Here is a 22,923-nt window from a genome sequence, read left to right on the forward strand (position 1 = left end):
TGGAAAGATATAGCTTTATTAGCGCTTAAATGGCATAGAAAGGTAGCTATTTAGCTATCTGAATGACATCGCACTATAAAAAAGGTCAAACAGAACGTGTTACATTACATGTAATCTAGTAGTACGACACAAAAAAAAAAACTACCTTTACACATTGAAAAAAATACTGAAATTAATTCCAAAGACTAAGGGTCAGACTTACTAAGCGTTTGCATCAATTGCAACACCTTTTTTCCCCAGCTGAGGATAAGATACCAAAAAAAACAGCTTTAACACTAGACTACACTGTGTGCTTTCACTTAATGTCTTACTCCATTCGGTAACAATCATTTCACCCCTTTGTTCTCCTTTCTGGCTAATTCCCACAGGCTTAGTAACATACCGCACACAAAAACACACAAATTAACACCATGTATAAAAGCGATTGCACACAGCAACACAACAGCCCCGATCTCTCTGGGGAGCCGTAGATGTTCCTTCACTGACATCAGGTGCCAAATCCACATGTCAGTTCAGACAGAACCAGAGCACTTATTCATAAAGCTTCTTAGACTAGGATTACTGACCTAGGATCAGGTTCACCCTTTGTTCATATGTTATTCACCATGATCAAAAAAAATAAAAGATCCTAGATCAGCACCCTAATCTCTGGTCCAGAGCTGCAGTTGTACTTTACATTCCCTCTGCTTGAGTGGTCCTGCCTTTAGTCCAGACTTCTAATATAAAAAAATGAGGGCCCGTATTCATAAAGCATTGTAGGATTAGGAGTGCTGATGAAGGATACATATATATATTTTTTCCCCCAGGGGTTGCCTGGCTACCCTAGCTCCTTGCTCCAGCCGAAAGCTGCACCACACCCACGGGTGTTAATTTCTTCTCCGCAATGAGTCTAAATCTGAGTACTTCCACAACGATTTCTAGAACGGAAAAACATTCTAACCGTTCTGATTGGTCCCGGAAACAGATGGGTTGGGCCAGAGCCAGAACACACACGGTTAAAGTAGAGGTTTAATTAGAGATGAGCCAATCGCTGATTACTTTGTTTTGTACAACACCCCCCATTTTGATATCACCGCAAACGACTTCAATAGCTAGGTTTCCATCCAATTGGCGTCAGATTTCCATGTGAATATAAAAAATAAAAAAATCAGAGATGAGTTTCCGTCAAATGGACTTGTGGATAAAAGGCTGTGCGTGATGACGTAGTGCACATAAAAATACCTTTTGCGGATTCACATGTACCAAATAAAAAAAGTTAAATGGGTTTCCATGGCATTTTCAACACTTGAACCTACTGATGGTTTTGTCACAAAAACATGTTGCGTTACATGCGAATGTGGCCACTCTCGTATTGGCTTGTGCGCTTTAGTCAACAGCTCAGATCAGTGGTCACCAACCTTTGAGTCAAGATCACTTTCAGTCAAAACGCAACACGAGATATACCGCTCAGGATTATTATTTTTAAACATGACTGAAGAAAATGTAACATTAACCCAATAAAAACAGTTGTAAGAATGATGTTTGTGCAGTAGGCCTAATATATTATCACAGCATATTGGCTATATGCCTAGCCTGCCAATATTTAAAAAGTTGAGATTTGATTACAATATAGATCAGTTGGTGTAGCTCTTGCAAGGCACAGCTGAGCATAGTGCTGAATACATATTTTTTAACATGAACTCGCTCATAAAATGAGCAGCTCTTTGCTTTATTCTTTGACAGTCTCTCTGTGGTAATGGTTTTACATCTAAGTTAGGCTAGTGTCAAACTTTGCTATGGCCTGGGGTCGTGGAAGCTCTGTAGGCACTGTGATTTGATATATCAGATTGGCCACCCCAGTAGGCCCACTCGATTTAGCCACAGAGCTCCCGGTCCCCCAGTTTAACTTTTCAGACAACTGAAATGGTTCAAAATGGGAACTTTGCTTACCCGGTGCGCAGTGCTTCTCAAATCAAGCGCACCTCTCACCAACAGCTCAACATGAATTTAAAAGGAGCGCAAGCCTTTAATGTTGGATTTTTTACAGAAATGTTTGGTGATAGACTAGGAATGCCTTGAAGATCAACCGGTTGGTGACAACTGGCCTGCATGATTAAATTATTAAGAGAAATATTATTTTTATTTGTCAAACGGCAGCCAAACATCAATCATCATGTCACTAGAATAAGACCCTCGATATTTATTGGAAAGCAGCAAGATCATCACCTTGCACTTTCACCACCATGTGAAGTTCCTCATAAGTTATTTCATATTAAGCCTAATAAACTGCATGCTTTCCCGAGTCGTAATGGGAGGACCCCCAGTTCTCGCATAATACATTTTACGACACAAAAAGATCCCACCTTGTCTAGCGTATTTTGTTTTGTCTACATTTGGAAAGTTCACTGACAAATTTGCATTTTCCATCAAGGCTATCGTGGCATTTTTTACCTAACATGTACTTTACTCGCATAAAAAAAGGTTGGATGGAAACATGCCTGGTTAATGATGGCAGTCAGACTGAAGTATGTAGCGAACGATAGAGCAGCGGAATAATTCAATTTGAGTCATCAGGCAAAAACAGGTGCACACCGATCCTAGATCAGTACTCCTACTCCGAGATGCTTTGTAAATAATGCTTTAGCTGTGCTTTACATTCTCTCCGCTTGGCTCGTCTTCAGGCCAGGCTTCACTGTCAGTATTATGAACCAGGGTTCCAACCACAGAACTAGAATGAGATTATATCGCCAACCCTCCTGTTCTGCCAAGCTCCCTGCTGAATCACCCCTCTAGTCTACCCATCCCAGAGACACACAGTCTGGCTGCTTTACAGATCACACCATATTCCCCATACTGTAGGGTTAGAGCTGCGATGCATGTCAGGCATTGTCTCAAATTAGACACCCTATTTCCTTGTTTCACTACGTCACACGTGTCAAACTCGTTCCACATAGGGCCACTCCTCCTTTGTACTTGATTGATGAATTAAGGTCATTAATTAGTAAGGAACGCCACTCACCTGGTTGTCTAGGTCTTAACCTGCAGACACACGGCACTCAGTTGAATGAGTTTGACATCCCTGGACTACATAGTGCACTATATTAAGGCTATTATGACACCCTATCCCCTACATAGTGCACTGCTTTTAAAGCTGCAATATGTAAATTTTTGGGCGACATGACAGAATTCACATAAAAATGTGAGTTATAGATCTGTCATTCTAATTGAAAGCAAGTCTAAGTGGTAGATCTGTTCTATGTGCTCTATTTCTATGCTCCCCGTGCTTAAGTTACGTTTTTGCATCTTTTACTTTCAGATTTGTACACCAGTTTCAAACAGCTAAAAAAATACAATATTTTAGGTTATGGAAAAAATATTTCACAGCAGTTGAGATGGTACAATGATTCTCTACACTATACTTTTCTGTTTGTCACAAACTCAAATTAGGCAAACTATTAGGATTTTTGCAACCAGGAAATGGCACAGCAGTTTCCGCATAGTGCATCTTTAACTAGTGCACTATATGTGATACAGGGTGCCATTTGAGACATAGCCAGATGCATACAGAACATGTCCAGACTAGACTATATAAGACCTGGCTCGAAGCCTTTCCTCAATGCTGATTTACATCAACCTGATTAGAGTAGAATGGTACTGTGCAACAATGACGAGAGGATCTTTGGATTAGTAACTCATACCTAAAACAACTCCCTCATTTAAAAACAAACTGTCAATCTATCTACTTTAAATATAATCTCAACCTCTGACTACCCAACTACCTACTTTTCTTACTATTTACATACCTATTAAGTATGGTAATACATTTACACAAATCCTTGATTGTATTACAATATGGCGGTTAAAGGAGCTATATGTAACTCGTTGTCAATTTCACAAGAGATGGTCCATCTTTTGTTGACCAATAAGAAGGCTGCACCATTAGAATGCAATTTTGTGTGAGCCCAATAACCTTTTTTGGGGAAGAAAATATGATGAAACACTATCATTCCACTATTACTATAGATATATTAAGGGCATTTTCCATACAGCTCCTTTAAGCGCAAGATAAACAGCATGGAAAGAAAGTGAGTTTGGTCCAGGGTTAGCAATATTAGCATTGTCTACTAAGATGGCTGTGCCTCCTCTGGTTTGAAGCTCTACCTACTGGCTGTTTTAAGAGGTGGACCCCAGTGTGAGTGGGCGGAGCCTAACAGGCCTTTCACATTATTCGCACAAGGCGTTTTGCTCACAGCGAGAACACCACGCACATGCGTTGGAAAGGTCAAACAATTATTTGAACTTTGATGAGTGCAGGCAACAGCAGTGACAGACACCCTCAGAGCCTTCGCAACACAGCATGCCCTTTGGAGCTTGTTCTTTTCCGCCATTGGATAACAGTGGCTTTGTGCTGTGCCGTACAAGTGTGAATAATGTTAAAGGCCAGCGGTTGTCCTGTAATTAGGTGGTGGTGGGTGGAGAGGGTTGGAGCAGGGTAGGGTTAGTAATTAGGTGGGTGAACAGGGTAAGTTAGGGCTGCAGGAAGGAGCTGATGGAGCTGATGAAGTCCAGGGGTTTGTCTGCGTGGATCCAGTGGCTGGCGTCTGGGATGTACTGGATGTCTGCACAGGGGAACAACCGCTGGATCTCTGGATAGTCCTCAGAACTGAGAGGGAGAGACCAGAGCGAGAGCAGAACGAGAGAGGGAGCGCAGAAAGAGAGAGGGAGCGCGAGAGGCAAAAGATGGAAGAGAGAAGAGTCAAAGTAGGGAAACAGAAGACACCAAATCATAGTTGAAATATTACAAAGCAGTCTTACACCAATGACAGCTATTAAACTGTAGAACAGATGACATCTTATACCTAATGTAGGCAGAACTGGCTCCGCCCAGGAAGAGGGTGGGGCCCTCGTATGTGGTTTCGAAGGTAGGGAAGCTCATGATGTCATCAAGGTGTGCGGCGATGGCGTCCAGGTTGACTCTCCAGGCGTAGTGTCCGTTCTGCTCCACCAGGTTGGTCAGCAGGAACTGGCGCACTGAGCGCTCCTGAACACAGGAAGGAACACGACACCATTACTAAACAAACTATCACCGGGTATGTCCTCCAAATGCCTTCTCTTTGGTTACAAAAGAAAATACATTTCAATGGAAAGCATTTACAGTATATAATATTGCTTTTTACTCAATTCCAAAGCCCTTTAGATGGTGCTTGGGAATTAGTCAACAACCAATTGAGTGCTTTATATCCATTTGGTTTCACAACGCATTCATTCATTCCAAGGACTAGAGATGTTAACAGTTAGCTGCCAAAAGTACATTTAACTGGTCATGTTGATCGGTCAATAGGTTAATTTGCATAATTTACTGGAATTGCATTTTGGCAATAAAATGGTATTATGTTTTACATTCGCTACTTCATTACAGTAGTTATATGTTCAATAACATAGCCTTTCAGCTGTCAGACGATTGGCTTGCTACTGTTGTAGTGAAATGATAGTGACAGGTTGTGTGAACCCTGGGTGGTATTAACAGTAGTATTTGTATTTATTAAGGATCCCTATTAGCTGCTGCCTTATGGGTTCCATTAACATCAGAGAGATATAGATATAGATACACACACACACCTTAAAATATTACATAACACATCGTGTTCCCTCAGGCCACTAGTCCACTGTCACATACAGTTGAAGTCAGAAGTTTACATACACCTTAGCCAAATACATTTAAACTCAGTTTCACAATTCCTGACATTTAATCATAGTAAAAATTCCATGTTTTAGGTCAGCTAGGATCACCACTTTCAGAATAATAGTAGAGAATGATTTCAGCTTTTGCTTCTTTCACATTCCCAGTGGGTCAGAAGTTTACATACACTCAATTAGTATTTGGTAGCATTGCCATTTAAATTGGGTCAAATGTTTCAGGTAGCCTTCCACAATAAGTTGGGAGAATTTTGGCCCATTCCTCCTGACAGAGCTGGTGTAACCGAGTCAGGTTTGTAGGCCTCCTTGCTCGCACACGCTTTTTCAGTTCTGCCCACAAATTTTCTATGGGATTGAGGTCAGGACTTTTGATGGCCACTCCAGCACCTTGATATCCTTAAGCCATTTTGTCACAATTTTGGAAGTATGCTTGAGGTCATTGTCCATTTGGAAGACCCATTTGTGACCAAGCTTTTAACTTCCTGACTGATGTCTTGAGACGTTGCTTCAATATATCCACATAATTCTCCTTCCTTATGAAGCCATCTATTTTGTGAAGTGCACCAGTCCCTCCTGCAGCAAAGCACCCCCACAACATGATGCTGCCACCCCCGTGCTTCACGGTTAGGATGGTGTTCTTCAGCTTGCAAGCCTCCCCATTTTTCCTCCAAACATAACGATGGTCATTATGGCCAAACAGTTCTATTTTTGTTTTATCAGACCAGACGACATTTCGCCAAAAAGTACAATCTTTGTCCCCAAGTGCAGTTGCAAACCGTGGTCTGGGTTTTTTTTTTTTAATGGCAGTTATGGAGCAGTGGCTTCTTCCTTGCTGAGCGGCCTTTCAGGTTATGTCGATATAGGACTTGTTTTACTGTGGATATAGATACTTTTGTACCCGTTTCCTCCAGCATCTTCACAAGGTCCTTTGCTGTTGTTCTGGGATTGAGTTGCACTTCTCACACCAAAGTACGTTCATCTCTAGGAGACAGAACACATCTCCTTCCTAAGCGGTATGGCGGCTGTGGTCCCATGGTGTTTATACTTGCGTACGATTGTTTGTACAGATGAACGCGTTACCTTCAGGCGTTTGGAAATTGCTCCCAAGGATGAACCAGATGTGGAGGTCTACATTTTATTTTTTTCTTCCTGAGGTCTTGGCTGATTTATTTTGATTTTCCCATGGTGTCAAGCAAAGAGGCACCGAGTTTGAAGGTAGGCCTTGAAATACATCCACAGGTACACCTTCAATTGACTCAAATGATGTCAATTAGCCTATCAGGAGCTTCTAAAGTCATTACATCATTTTCTGGAATTTTCCAAGCTGTTTAAAGGCACAGTCAACTTAGTGTAAGTAAACTTCTGACCCACTGCCTTTAAACAGCGCTGTCTGTAAACAATTGTTGGAAAAATGACTTGTGTCATGCACAAAGTAGATGTCCTAACCGACTTGCCAAAACTATAGTTTGTTAACGAGACAATTGTGGAGTGGTTGAAAATGAGTATTAATGACTCCAACCTAAGTGTATGTAAACTTCCGACTTCAACTGTATGTACTATGCTTATTGGTCATAGTATGGATATAGTTAGTATGCCAAAAGTTCCCGGATGTAGTACTACATTCGCCAAAATACTAAGTATACAAGCAGTGGACACTATTTCCGTGCTTTTAGGGCACATAATGCAATTCTTCAGAAAATGGGCGTGGCTTCACAACATCTGCAGATTTGAAGAAAATGGCAGAAAATATGCAGCCCAAGTTCAATGAAAGCAGATACAAATTCATTGCTTTAACCAATTACAACAAATGTTAGGAAAATGTTGAGCAATTTAGTAAAGTAATGACTTTTCAAATACATTCCACGTTATGTTGACTGACAATTTGTTAGCTACGCTATCCTTTACGGGCCGCGTAACATATCAATACAGCAGTATATACCGTATGTTAGCTTGCTACCTAACGTTAGTTGGCTACTAATACATCGAACTTGCAAGTATATTAACTACATGCTAACTGTCCAACATTTATTGACTTGATTATTCACGTCATTCTTGGCTAAGCGGGATAGTTGTTGTGCGTTCCATGGACATTGTTAATTCAGTGCAGTTGTAAATTCACTCTGGCCATTTCAGAGCACTCGAGTCTGAGTGTGCCAGAAAGCTCGGATCAACCCTACTCCTTGGCCAGAGTGTCCAGTGTGCGCTCTGAACGCTCCGAGAATGAAACGCTCTGAATTTACAAATGCTCAGAGCACATGCTGGCACTACAGAGTGAATTTACAAACACACCCAAAGTCATAAGATGTCTAGCTAGTAATTTGTTACTCTAACAAGCTAGCAAGAGGTTGCATAGCAACATAATCAACTTCAGGTAGACGGCGTAGCGCTAGTACGCTCAACTGAAAGGATAACAGTTTACAGTATACTAAAATGAACCAATAGTATATAGTCATTAAGTGTGTAGTATACAGTATTCGAACACAGCTCTGGTGTTAACAGTAGTGTGAACCCTGGTGGTAATAACAGTAGTGATAGCCAGTGAGGAGCTTGCACTAACCTTGACCAGTTTGCGTAGCTGGTCCTCGGCCATGCGGCGGGCGGTCGAGCGAGGGATGTCGCTAGAGATCTTCACATCCTTCATGGCCTGGATGTAGGAGTGGAAGTTGGTACGGGTGGTGGTCTGGGCTGGACTGATGTCCACCACCACCAACCTCTCCACCAGGCCAGGCTACCGGAAGATATATGGGGAAAGCAAGGAGAAGGGGGAGAGTGATGAAGAGACAGGTAGGAGGGAGAGAAAAGGAAGAGGGAGAAATCAGAACCGGAAAGAAAAAAAAAAAGTTCTGCCCCCTCTATACAATGGGAAGGTGTGACCACATCAGTTTCTAAAATCTTCTTAAGAGGCATAGAGTACAAGTAAATTAACCCACGAATGTGAATATCATTTTATATACCGTATACAGTGAATTTGAAAAGTAATCATACTGACTTTTCCCCAACATTGTTATGTTACAGCCTTACTCTAAAATGGATTGTTTTTCCTCAATCAACACCCCATGACAAAACGAAAACAGGTTTAGACATTTTTGCAAACTTAAAAATCAAACAGAAATACCTTATTTACATAAGTATTTAGACCCATTGCTATGAGACTGAAAATTTATTTCAGGTGCATCCTGTTTCCATTGATCATCCTTGAGATTTCTACAACTTGATTCAATTGATTGGACATGATTTGGAAAGGTACACACCTGTCTATTTAAAGTCCCACAGTTGACAGTGCAAAAACCAAGCCACGAGGTTGAAGGAATTGTCCATAGAGCTCCGAGACAGATCTGGGGAAGGGTACCAAAACATTTCTGCAGCATTGAAGGTCCCCAAGAACACAGTAGCCTCCATCATTCTTAACTGGAAGAAGTTTGGACTCTTCCTAGTGCTGGCTGCCCAGCCAAACTGAGCAATCAGGGGAGAAGGGTCTTGGTCAGGGAGGTGACCAAGAACCTGATGATCACTGACAGAGCTCCAGAATTCCTCTGCGAAGATGGGACAAACTTCCAGAAGGACAACCATCTCTGCAGCACTCCACCAATCAGGCCTTTATGGTAGTGGCCAAAGGGAAGCCACTCTTCAGTAAAAGGCACATGATAGCCTGCTTGGAGTTTGCCAAAAGGCACCTAAAGGACTCTGACCATGAGAAACAAGATTCTCTGGCCTGATGAAACCAAAATTGAACTCTTTAGCCTGAATGCCAACCATCACGTCTGGAGGAAACCTGGCACCATCCCTACGGTGAAGCATGGTGGAGGCAGCATCATGCTGTGGAGATGTTTTTCAGCGGCAGGGACTGGTAGACTAGTCAGGATCGAGGGAAAGACGAACAGAGCAAAGTAAAGAGAGATCCCTGATGAAACCTGCTCCAAAGCGCTCAGGACCTCAGACTGGTGCGAAAGGTCATCTTCTAACAAGACAGCGACCTTAAGCACACAGACAAGCGAACGCAGGAGTGGCTTCCGAACAAGTCTCTGAATGTCCTTGTGGCCCAGCCAGAGCCTGGATTTGAACCCGATTGAACATCTCTGGAGAGCCCTGAAAATAGCTGTGCAGCGACTCTCCCCATCCAACCTGACAGAGCTTGAGAGGATCTGCAGAGAAGAACGGGAGAAACTCCCCAAATACCGGTGCTCCAAGCTTGTAGCGTCATACCCAAGAAGACTCAAAGTTGTAATCACTGCCAAAGGTGCTTCAGAGAACTGAGAAAAACGTCTGAATACTTATGCAAAAGTGTATTTCATTTTTTTACATTCAAAAAATAAATAGATTTTTTGAAATGTTTGCAAATGTATTTTTGCTTTGTCATTATGAAGTACTGTGTGTAGATTGATGAGGAATAAGGCTGTAAGGTAAAAAAAAGTGGTCCGAATACTTTCCGAATGCACTTTATATCCTAAATGACTGCGTTTCCGTGAATTTGATGATATAATCTAAAAGTGCATTCAAAAAAAGTATTGTGACTGGATCCAGGAAGTAAGGCGAGATGGGCAGTCACTTTCCCATGGTACAGTGAAGCAGTAATCATTGCAGGTTTCTAATGTAATTAGTGCAGCTTCAAGCGGCACAGAGACCACAGTGTAGTAAGGATTCATATTGATGTTCCGGGGTCGTTCGTTTGTTCACCTGCAACAGGGCCGTAGTCATGGCGACCTTGCCCCCCATGCTGTGGCCAATCAGGACGCACTTCCCGATGTGCAGCTGGGCGAGCAAGTGCGTCAAGTCATTGGTCATCGCCTCATAGGTCAGATCGGCGCTGTGTGTGCTGGTACCGTGGTTACGGGCGTCGACCGTCAGCACCTGACTGGACAAAGGACAGTTAGGACACTAGGGAGGGGTGGAGAGGAGGGAGATGAGGGGAGGAGAAGAGGGAGGGCACAGGGCTATAGGCTAGATGGAAGACTACAGTCCAGTCCTCTGTGATCACTCATTGAAAGGAAGGACAGTAGAGATTCATTGGGGTGAGAGGAGAGGGAGAGTAGGCTGGTATTCATTTCTCACTGGCACTTAACTGCATTACGGTCACTGATTGGTACACATATCTGGTTTCACAACCCTCACCAAATAGAAAGCATGAATAAAACAGCCACCCTCGAAGACCAGAGTGGTGCATAACTGGCTGCATGTGAGAGAATAACTGAGCCTTATCAGCATGGCGTCAGATAAATTCTATACACTAAATTCAGATGTATTATTTACCTGGTTGTTTAGAGAGAAAGATATCAGTTGAGACCAAGGCATACATAGCCTAGTGTGTCCCCCCCTCCTCGTGTGTTAGCCATCCTGGATTTACAGTCTAACATTAACATGTGTTGCTCTTTGTGATAAATAATTGTACATTTACATTTTAGTCGCTCTTATCCAGAGCAACTTAGATGAGCAATTAGGGTTAAGTGCCTCGCTCAACAGCACAGTGACCAATTTTTCACCTAGTCGAACTCCTTTCGGTTACCTGCCCAACGCTCTTAACCACTAGGCTACCTGCCGCCCATGTAATATTTCTGAAACAGTTGTCTGCCTTGTGAGACTATGCGTTACCTTTCGGCCTGTCCTCTGCACCAGGGACTTGGCTATAGAGTGGAAGTTGGACTTGCTGCCAAACAGCCCATGGAGGAACACCAGGGGGGTGCCGTCCCCTGTCCCGTCAAACACGTCATAGGTTAGGTTCACAGGGCTGCAACAGATAATAGAATAATACATTGTTAGAGTTAACATACACAAAAGTATGTGTAAATGCCTTCAAATTAGTGGATTCGGCTATTTCAGCAATACCCGTTGCTGACAGGTGTATAAAATCAAGCACACAGCTATGCAATCTCCATACAGAAACATTTGCAGTAGAATTAATTTACTGAAGAGCTCAATGACTTTCAATGTGGCACTGTCATAGCATGCCAACAAGTCAGTTCGTCAAATTTCTGCCCTGATCAACTAAGTGCTGTTATTGTGAAGTGGAAATGTCTAGGAGCATAGCTCGTCTGTCCTCGGTTGCAACACTCACTACCGAGTTCCAAACTGCCTCTGGAAGCAATGCAGCACAATAACTGTTCTTCGGGAGCTTCATAAAATGGGTTTCCATGGCCGAGCAGCTGCACAGAAGCCTAAGATAACCATACAATGCCAAGCGTCGGCTGGAGTGGTGTAAAGCTCGCCGCCATTGGACTCCGGAGCATTGGAAATGCGTTCTCTGGCTTAATGTACAAATGACCTCGACTAACCTGTACCCCTGCACATTGACTCGGTACCCCCTGTATATAGCCTCGTTATTGTTATTTTGAGTTACTTTTTACTTTAGTTTATTTGGTTTTTTTTTTTAAACTATTCTTGAACTGCACTGTTGGCTTGTAAGTATGCATTTCATGTGACAAATAAAGTTTGATTTGATAAATCACGCTTCATTATCTGGCAGGCCGATGGATGAATCTGAGTTTGGCGGTTGTCAGAAGAACGCTACCTGCCCCAATACATAGAGCCAACTGTAAAGTTTGGTGGAGGAGGAATAATGGACTTGGGCTGTTTTTCATGGTTCGGACTAAGCCCCTTAGTTCCAGTGAAGGGAAATCTTAACGATACAGCACAACAACATCCTAGAAGATTCTGTGCTTCAACTTTGTGGCAATAGTTTGGGGAAGGACCTTTCCTGTTTTAGCATGACAATGCTAAAACAGGAAACAGTGCACAAAGCGAGGTCCATACAGAAATGGTTTGTTGAGATCGGTGTGGAAGAACTTGACTGGCCTGCACAGAGCTCTGACCTCAACCCCATCGAACAACTTAGGGATGAATTGGAATACTGACTGCGAGCAAAGTCTAATCGCCCAATGTCAGTGTCCTACCTCACTAATACTTTTGTGGCTGAATGGAAGAAAGTCCCAAACATCTAGTGGAAAGCCTTCCCAGAAGAGTGGAGGCTATTATAGCAGCAAAGGGAGAGACCAACTCCATATTAATGCCCATGATTTTGGAATGAGATGTTCGACGAGCAGGTGTCCACATACTTACGGTCATGTCGTGTATTTGATAAGAAATTAGCTATCTTCAAAAGGGGTGCAACAGAGGAAAGAGGCAATGACGTGAATGAATTGTTAACGTATCCTTGGTAATGAATTCGGCTAAGCAATGTAGTAAACAAAACAAGTAGCTGACTCTGTCAAAATGATGTTCTCATTGAACGATGTAACTGATTTACCATAACGTTACATTGCTAACCTAGGGTAGTTGAAAAAAATACTGAGTAGGGCCGGGGTCATTGTTGGAATGCTGGCCTAGTTGGTTAGCTGGCTAGATAACATGCTAGTAAAATATTGGGCTTTAGATTTGACAACACACAATACAATCAATGTAAGCAACATCGCATGGGCACACATTGCTTGTCATACAACAGAAAATGTAGAAATATATTAATTTAGTCCGCAGCCAAGTGTACTGCTAACGTTAGTTAGCTAACTAACATTTGCTATCCATCTAAATAAAATACCATAGCTACCCCTAAATAACACAAATAAAGACCGATGATTGCTTGAATAATACGATAACCAATTTCTCCTATAATGTTGTTATTCGGTGCATTTACATGAACGTTACGTAGCTAAAGAAGATAGCTAGCTAGAATGTGAACTCGCTGTCAATTTATTAGCCTGGACTGGAGCAAGTAGAGGGCATTAACATTACCTGGTCGAGCCAACCGCCGGAGCCATCCGCAGCCCGCCACCGCTGAAATCCTGCTGTCCGGTTACAAACCGACATGTTGCCCGTCCGCAGAGAAGTCCTCTCGAGAGAAAGCGACAGAAAACACTCATGACAAGGTATGCTCGTTTAGTTTTCTTCCAGGCTGACCGACAACATGCGCTTTTTATTCTGCAGATTTCGGAGCAGAGAAAATCATTCTCTGACTGACATTAGAAGAGAATGAGTCGTCACTAGTTACCACAGCCACAAAGTCCTAAACCCCGCCTATTTTTACAATTTCTCTTCTTAAATGTAACCCTAACATTAACCACATCTAAACCTACCCTTAAATTAAGATCAAAAACCAATTTTTTTCATACATTTTTACGATATAGCCCAGGTTGACTTTGTGTCTGTGTTATCTAGTGGAAAGCATGTGTGGGAGGAGCGCAATTGGCCTAAACTGACGCTCTTCGTCATGACGCAAAACGCAGGTCTGGGCTGACGTTTTCGTTCAGTAGTCAGCACGTAACACATGTGGACAAGGAGATGGCGCCAGATCCTTACAACTAATCAAACAAAGCATAAATTATATTTTCATTTTGGTCAATCTCATCTACTAGCGTCGAGCGACTTCCATTAAACTCAGGTAGATAAAAGTTACAACAACCACATATCACAGTCATTGCAATTCAAAACGTTCCTCAATAACACATTTCCTCTGCAAAAGCAGCTTGTAGAAGCTGAGTGCGACTGTGTTAGGTAAACAGTGATTGAAGTGTTGAAGAAGAGGTCACCAAGAAAAACTACTGACAAAACAAAAAATCATTCATACCCCTTGATTTATTCCACATAAAAGTGAAATAAATAAATAAAACATTACAGCCCGAATTAAAAAATGATTAATATATATATATATATATATATATATCACCCATCTACACACAATACCCCATAGTGACAAAGTGAAAATATATTTGTAGAATTTTGAGCACATTTAATTTAAATTAAATACATAAATATTTAATATACTTAAGTATTCACATGCCTTTGCTATGACGCTCCAAATTGAGCTCAGGTGCATCCAGTTTCCTTTGATCACCCTTGAGACGTCGCTACAACTTGATTGGAGTCCACCTGTGGCCAATTGAATTGTTTGGACATGATTTAGAAAGAAACACACCTGTCTATATAAAGCCCCATAGTTTACAGTGCATGTCAGAAAGTCTTGCTGTATGTCCTTCTCAAAGAAGAAAGTTGTTGATAATATACAGATGTTTCTGTATGGACAGTCTATGGTTCAATGATATATGTGGGAAGATCGTGTCATAAATGTTGAAACAAAGTGTTTAGAAGGTGATGAATCTTATGCACTCGGGCTCTGGTTATGAATGGGGTGCTGACAACACAATCGTTGATGGATATTTATAGAGTTCTGATCAGGACGACAATTGATTTAGGGGTGTATAGTTTATGGAACAGCAGCGAAGACTTGGCTTCAGAGGATGGACAGAATCCAGTATATAGCTTTAAGGATATGTATTGATGCTTTTAGGCTCCCGAGTGGCGCAGCGGTCTACGGCACTGCTTCTCAGTGCAAGAAGCGCCACTACAGTCCCTGGTTCAAATCCAGGCTGTATCACATCTGGCCGTGATTGGGAGTCCCATAGAGCGGTGCACAACTGGCCCAGTGTAGGCCGTCATTGTAAATAAGAATTTGTTCTTAACTGACTTGCCTAGTTAAATAAATAAAACATGTAAATCAACAGGTAAGATAATCAGCAGGTAAGATGCCTTGGATATATACACATTTTCGTTAGCTTATTGGGTTAGGATGATAGTCTTTGAGGTTGACCATCCCACTGCTACTGTTCTAGATGACTGTTGGGAATATACTAGTAGACAAGGCAGTGGTTTTGGTTGGAAAGCTTGCTGATGAGCGTGCTTTGAGGGAATTGGAGGATGGCCCTACTGTGGTGGTAGGGGATGTTCCTCCATGGTTACTCCCAGATCCTGTTGTTGATCTAACCTTGGTAGAGAAAAGGAAAGATTGGTCAGAAGTCTGTGATATAGGGAAACTGGTTGACAATTACAATTTTATTTATTTCACCTTTATTTAACAAGGTAGGCAAGTTGAGAACAAGTTCTCATTTACAACTGTGACCTGGCCAAGATGAAGCAAAGCAGTTTGACACATACAACAAAAGAGTTACACATGGAGTAAAACAAACCTACAGTCAATAATATAGTAGAAAAATAAGTCTAAATACAAAGTGAGCAAATGAGGTGAGATACATTGGTAGGTTTATGCATTTTTACCAAGATAGTGTGTGCACAGGAGCAGATGTTTATGTTCCTGAATGTGATGTGCAGATATGTAGAATACTAACAGATGAACTGTCAGTATACTCAGTTGCCCTCTAGTGGGTGGAGGACGTACAACCTGTTAGAATTATAGTATGCTCAGATTCTCTGTCTGTATTGAATAGTTTATCATTTAGTAAATCTAAAAGGAGTGACTTACTATTGGAGCTATTCATGTTATTATGGAGAATTGAGAGACTGGGTGTAGTAGTAAGATTCTGCTTGATCCCAGACCATTAAGGTGTGGAAGGTAATGAAAATGTGGACCAGTTAGCCAAAAGAGCTTAGATTTAATTGATATTAATGTTCCACTGGGTAGAGGTGAGGCCAAATGTAAGATCAGAGCCTTTTTGACAGATGTGTGGCAGAAGAGATGGGACTATGAGCATTTATATGTCGTCCAAAGAAAGGTTGGTGGACCAAGATTCAAAGGTCAGATTTGGAAGGAAGAGGTGGTGTTTGATCGATTGCGCCTAGAAAATTGTACATTGAACTTTTCATTACATCTGGTTGGCAACCATGTGAATGTTTTTGTCTGGAGTGTATGTTCAGGGGAGTGGTGGAGCATCAATTATTTTGTTGTAAGTATGTTGAAGAGAGGAAAGATTGAAATGTAAGGTCATTGAGGTTGGATGGGGTTGGGGGTGTTTGGAAGAGTTTTGGGGGGTGGGGTAGGGTCTATTAGAAGTTAGTAGGGCTCTTTTTTATTTCCTCAGAAGTAGTGAGTTAGGTGGGAGGAATTAGAAATGTGGAGCTAATGTTCTGAACCCTGATTTACCACACACTCCATCACAGTAGGTGGTGTCATGCACCTTTAACGTTCATTTGCGGACCACCATTATATCATAGAATAACTGCATGTCAAAGCAGAAGCTATACCATGAAGTCCAAGGAACTGTCCATATATTGGCAAGATAGAATTGTGATGAGGCATATATCTTTTCTTTGTGTGTTGACTGTGTCCAAGAGCACAGTGGTCTCCATAATTAGGAAATTGAAAAAATATGGAACTGCCTACAGCTGGCCGTCCGACCAAACTGAGAAACCGGGCAAGAAGGATCTTGGTCAGGGAGGTGACCAAGAACCCAATGACCACTGACAGAACTACAGGGGTCTTTGGCTGAGATGGGAGAACCTGCCAGTCTCTACAACTCTTCACCAATCTGGGCTTTATGGGAGAGTGGCCAGACGGAAGCTACTCATGAGAAAACATTTGCAAACATTTCTAAAAACATGTTTTGACTTTGCCATTATGGGGTATTGTGTATAGATGGGTGAGGAAAAAACATATATTTAATCCATTTAGAATTCAGGCTGTAACGCAACAAAATATGGAATAAGTCAAGGGGTATGAATACTTTCTGAACGCACTGTATGAGCGCTAGCATTACAGTACAATGGGTAGGCTACATGAATGGAGAAATGACCAGCTAGGCTACATACCCAGCCTGTATATGCAATAAAATTAAATTCCCCAATCCAATTTGACTGAAGTGAAGATGAAGGTTTTGCGGCAGTACTATTGTTAAGAGCTGAATAGTAAGGCAGACACAATTATATTAAACACTCAACAACTCTTATCCAACAGTGGCTGAGATCATTGAATAGATCATTGGGCTCCAGAGTGGCGCGGCGGTCTAAGGCACTGCATCTCAGTGCTTGAGGTGTCACTACAGACACCCTGGTTCGAATCCAGGCTGTATCACAACCGGTCGTGATTCGGAGTCCCATAGGGCGGCGCACGATTGTCCCAGCATCCTCCTAGTTTGGCCAGGGTTAGCCGTCGTTGTAAATAAGAATTTGTTCGTAACTGACTTGCCTGGTTAAATAAAGGTTAAATAAAAATAAAAACTATTTAAACAATTGAAGCTACAGTTTGTGAGAGGCAGGCCAGGCAGAACTACAGTATGTAGTAGGCCTATCTACCATCATCAGTTGTACTATAGCCTAGGCCCTAAACAAGACTAATCTCGTCCACCAGCCGGCACTCTTTCTACATGCATCAACAGTTGAGCTGGGGATGAAGCTAAAACAACACGCTCTAGTAGTAAGATGATGCATGCAGGTCCCTTCTCCCTCCCTGCCCCTCATCTGAGGATTGTTAAAGTTTATTTAGGATTAGGTTTTTTGTGCCGTGTGCTCTCTGTGGCCCCTGCTGCCATGGTCTGATCTATGACGAGCTGAAACCAACAAAGAGAAAAACACCATCAGTTTAGAGAAGTCTGAGCTAAGGTCCTGTCTCTCTTTTATTGGTCCATTGCTATGGGAGGCATGTTTACCAAGATAGAGCAGGCGATGCATGCCGTCACCATGGTGATGACATGACACAGAGGCCCAATGGGAGGAGGAGGGGAAGCAATCCAACCGAAACTCTTGGTCAACTCTCTCTCCCCCCGCCTCTCTCTCATTTGCTTTCTCTCCTTATCTCTCTCGCTCTGTGTTTGCAGAGTGTGCTATGTATCTTCACACACTGACAGAACACAAATTCAGTCCCAGCCAAGATCTGTTCTATGTGCTCTATTTCTATGCTTCCCATTTTGTTTGTGTCTTTTACTTTTGGTATTGAACACCAGTTTCAAACAGCTGAAACAACAATATGTTTGGTTATGGAAAATATATTTCACAGAGGTTTAGATGGTACAATGATTCCCTACAGTGTACTAGCTTATTTTGTCACATAAATGCCAAATCCTGATTCTGCCATCAGCATGATGCAACAGGAACAGATTTTCCATTTCTCAATAGCCGCTTCTTCTTGTTTTTAGCTGATAGGAGTGGAACCCGGTGTGGTCGTCTGCTGCAATAGCCCATCCTTGACAAGGACCGAAGAGTTTGTGTTCCTTGATGCTGTTCTGCACACCACTGTCGTACTGCGCCTTTATTTGCCTGTTTGTGGCCCGCCTTTTCGCTTGCATGATTCTTGCCATCTCTCATCGAGCTGTTTTCACCCAGAGGACTGCCACTGACTGGATGTTTTTTTGTTTGTCACACCATTCTCTGTAAACCCTAGACACTGTCGTGTGTGAAAAGCCCAGGATGCCATCCGTTTCGTAGATACTGGAACCGGTGCACCTGGCACCGACAAACATACCACGCTCAAAGTCACTTAGGACACTTGTTTTGCCCATTCTATCGTTCAATCGAACAGTAACTGAATTCCTCGATGCCTGTCTACCTGCTTTATATAGCAAGCCACGGCCACATGAATCACTCTCTGTAGGAGCAAGCCATTTTCGTGAATGGGGTGGTGTACCTAATAAACTGAGAATACATGTGAACAGGAGTAATAGTGACCCGTAGCAGGATAAAGGGCCCTGTGGTCGAGGGCGGTGCAGTTGCCATACCAGACAGTAATGCAACCAGTCAGGATGCTCTCCATGGCGCAGATGTAAAAGTTTCTAGGGATCTTAGGTGCCATGCCAAATACTTTCTGAGGGACAAGAGGAAGTGCCATGCCTTCTTCACGACTGTGCTGGTGTGGGAGGACCATGTTAAGCTCCTGACCCTCTCCACTGTTGATGTGGATGGGGGTGTGCACCTGCCCCTGTTTCCTGAAGTCCACGATCAGCTCCTTGGTCTTGCTGACGTTGTGGGAGAGGTTGTTGTTCTAGCACCACACTGCCAGGTCTCTGACCTCCTCCCTGTAGACTGTCTCATCATCGTTGGTGATCAGGCCGACCACCGTCGTGTCGTCAGCCAATTTGATGATGGAGTTGAAGTCGTGCGTGGCCACAGAGTCGTGGGTGAACAGGGAGTACAGGATGGGGCTAAACCCACACACAAGGGCCCCCCGTGTTGCGGGTCAGCGTGGTGGAGGTGTTGTTGCCTACTCTTACCACCTGCGGTTGCCCCGTCAGGGAGTCTAGGATCCAGTTGCAGAGGGGGATGTTCAGTGCCAGGGTCCTGAGTTGGTGACGAGCTTGGAGGGCACTATGGTGTTAAACGCTGAGCTGTAGTCAATGAATAGCATTTCACATAGGTATTCCTCTTTTCTAGGTGGGTGAGGGCAGAGTGGAATGTAATTGAGTTTGCGTTGTCAGTGGATCTGTTGGGGCGGTATGTAATTTGGATGATGGAGATGATGTGTGCCATGACTAGCCTTTTAAAGCACTTCATTATTACAGATGTGAGTGCTACAGGGCGGTAGTCATTGTGGCAGGATGCCTTAGTGTTTTTGGGAACAGGAATGATGGTAGTCAGCATGAAACATGTGGAGATTACAGACTGACACAAGGAGAGGTTCAAAATGTCAGTGAAGACACCTGCCAGCTTGTCTGTGCACACCCTGGAATACCATCAGGCCCAGCGGTCTTACGAGTGTTGACCTGTTTAAAAACCTTACTCACGTCAGCCTTGGAGAGAGATATCGGGGGACATGCAGGGATCTTTGTTGTTTTTGTGGAAGCATGGATAAAATGCATTGATTATGTCTTAAAGTCTGCATCAAAAATAATAATTAGGCCAAGACAGGCCCACTGGGCTAAAGATCAACCAGCCCATCTGGCATTTGCCAGATCTGCCCTGTGACCAGTCCGTTCCTGAAGAGGAATGTCTTCTTTCCCTTTAGAAAGGCAGGCAGAACACTTTACTGTCTTGTGAGGCTTTCAGTCAGTGTCCTCACAGTAGCCTTAGTGGATGTTCTTATACCTGTTCAGTTAGTCATTTAAGTTATGAGTGTCCTCACAGTACCCTTATAGTGCCCAGTTGTCTTGTCTTGTATGTCTTGGGATGTGATGTCTATTGTCTGTATACCGTACTAAATGAGGGGGATGTTGATATTTCTAATCTGACTATGCCTTCCTTAATTTCCCTGAGGGCATAAGAGAGTTGTATTGAATTGAAATGAGTGTGCTGTGTGCACTAGCCTTGAGAAGTAACCGGCTGTTGACAGTTGGGTACCAGCTAGAAATACAGTAGCTATTCCAGCTCAGTATTACTGTGGAGGTGGAGGTGGGATGGGGCACTGTTACTATGGAGGTGGGATGGGGCGCTGTTACTGTGGAGGTGGGATGGGGCGCTGTTACTGTGGAGGTGGGATGGGGCTCTGTTACTGTTACTGTGGAGGTGGGATGGGATGGGATGGGGCACTGTTACTGTGGAGGTGGGATGGGGCGCTGTAACTGTTACTGTGGAGGTGGGATGGGATGGGGCACTGTTACTGTGGAGGTGGGATGGGGCACTGTTACTGTGGAGGTGGAGGTGGGATGGGGCACTGTAACTGTTACTGTGGAGGTGGGATGGGATGGGGCACTGTTACTGTGGAGGTGGGATGGGGCGCTGTTACTGTGGAGGTGGGATGGGGCGCTGTTACTGTGGAGGTGGGATGGGGCGCTGTTACTGTGGAGGCGGGATGGGGCACTGTGACTGTGGAGGTGGGATGGGGCGCTGTTACTGTGGAGGTGGGATGGGGCACTGCGTCACTGTGACTGTGGAGGTGGGATGGGGCGCTGTTACTGTGGAGGTGGGATGGGGCACTGTGACTGTGGAGGTGGGATGGGGCACTGCGTCACTGTGACTGTGGAGGTGGGATGGCACACTATGTCAGTGTGACTGTGGAGGTGGGATGGCGCACTATGTCAGTGTGACTGTGGAGGTGGGATCTGGCACTGCATCAGTGTGACTGTGGAGGTGGGATGGGGCACTGCATCAGTGTGACTGTGGAGGTGGGATGGGGCACTGCATCAGTGTGACTGTGGAGGTGGGTTGGGGCACTGCGTCAGTTCGACTGTGGAGGTGGGATGGGGCACTGTGTCAGTGTTACTGTGGAGGTGGGATGAGGCTCTGCTCACTTTGAGGCCATAGTATTTACAGAGGGTCACACCAAGCCACGTGTTCTGAAGGACAGGGGAAGCATAGCGACCATCCTTGCTAGATAAGTTAGGAGCACATTACAGCACATTTACAGCAGTGTTGTGGTCAATTCAATAAATTGTTTTTAGAATAAATAGTTTATATTTTCAGTTTGTCACTGAAAGTAGATGCTATTTTTTCAATTATTAAATGAGACTATACAAATTACTACGAAATGACTCCAACCCTGAAATGAACCCAACTCTGAAATGACCCCAACTCTGATTTCCAGAATGCAATCCAAATTCTGTGTGATGCCAAGGCCCTTCATCTATTCTAGAGGACGTCCTGCATGATGTAACATTGTAGAGTCTTTGTCACGCCCTGGCCATAGAGAGGTTTTTATTCTCTATTTTGATTAGGCCAGGGTGTGACTCGGGTGGGCATTCTATGTTCCTTTTTCTATGTTTTGGTATTTCTTTGTTTTGGCTGGGTATGGTTCTCAATCAGGGACAGCTGTCTATCGTTGTCTCTGATTGGGAACCATACTTAGGTAGCATTTTCCCACAGGGTTGGTGTGGGTAGTTGTTTTCTGTTTGGTGTGTTCACCTGACAGAGCTGTTGTGTTTTGTTCCACTTTGTTTTTTTGTTTCAGTGTTCAAGTATAATAAACATCATGAACACGTACCACGCTGCGCTTTGGTCTACTCCTTCTTCCACAGACAACAGTCTTCCCTACAGTGATGCAGAAACAACATGGCCCACTGTTTCACCCCAAAAGGCCAAAAACCCTGACCAGGGTTGACATTTTGGTTGAAACTGTGGATCGGTTTTACGAAGATTAAGTAAAACCAGGAGTAGGTCGGATTAACAGTCATCTCGAAATCCCTTGTCCATAAAACCGTCCCTGAGAGAGTGTTTTCTTTCAAACGTCTGTTATCTTGTCCAATGGTACATCCATAGTTGTGTGTGTGTGTGTGTGTGTGTGTGTGTGTGTGTGTGTGTGTGTGTGTGTGTGTGTGTGTGTGTGTGTGTGTGTGTGTGTGTGTCTGCCCCCTATCGCCACTGTGAAGGGAATAGAGTTCTATTTGGGACGTAGAGTTTGTAACACTGCTATGCCCTTCAACCACACCTGATGATCATCTCATATAGTCCAGATATTTACAGCCTGCTGGCGGAGTCAGTTGAGGTGTCAGGATCAGATAATCCAATGGGAGTTATCTTTCTCACACAAACAACCAATATTTCCTCTATAGGGGTTAAAGGATCTTTGATAACCTGCTGTGGATGGGGATCCTTGAGGATTATTAAATAGGCGACCCAATCAGATGCATGTTGGACTTTGCTCTCTGTTCTTCAGATTGTGTGAAAATCAGC

At 43.4% G+C, this 22,923-nt stretch overlaps 1 protein-coding gene across 1 annotated transcript; it reads right to left on the bottom strand.

Annotated features, from left to right (window-relative positions):
- On the bottom strand, positions 1 to 13,821 carry abhd11 (abhydrolase domain containing 11). The gene is made up of 6 exons (XM_014129624.3): positions 13,396 to 13,821; positions 11,263 to 11,398; positions 10,351 to 10,524; positions 8,234 to 8,404; positions 4,839 to 5,020; positions 1 to 4,642 (listed from the first exon to the last, which is right to left on the bottom strand). Exons 1-6 carry the CDS (start codon positions 13,521 to 13,523, stop codon positions 4,507 to 4,509), a joined length of 927 nt encoding a protein of 308 aa, XP_013985099.1. The 5' UTR covers positions 13,524 to 13,821; the 3' UTR covers positions 1 to 4,506.
- Between the last annotated feature and the right edge of the window lie 9,102 nt (positions 13,822 to 22,923).

This window comes from Salmo salar, chromosome 11 (genome assembly GCF_965601325.2).
Source record: "Salmo salar chromosome 11, fSalSal1, whole genome shotgun sequence".
NCBI classification, from domain to species: Eukaryota; Metazoa; Chordata; class Actinopteri; order Salmoniformes; family Salmonidae; genus Salmo; species Salmo salar.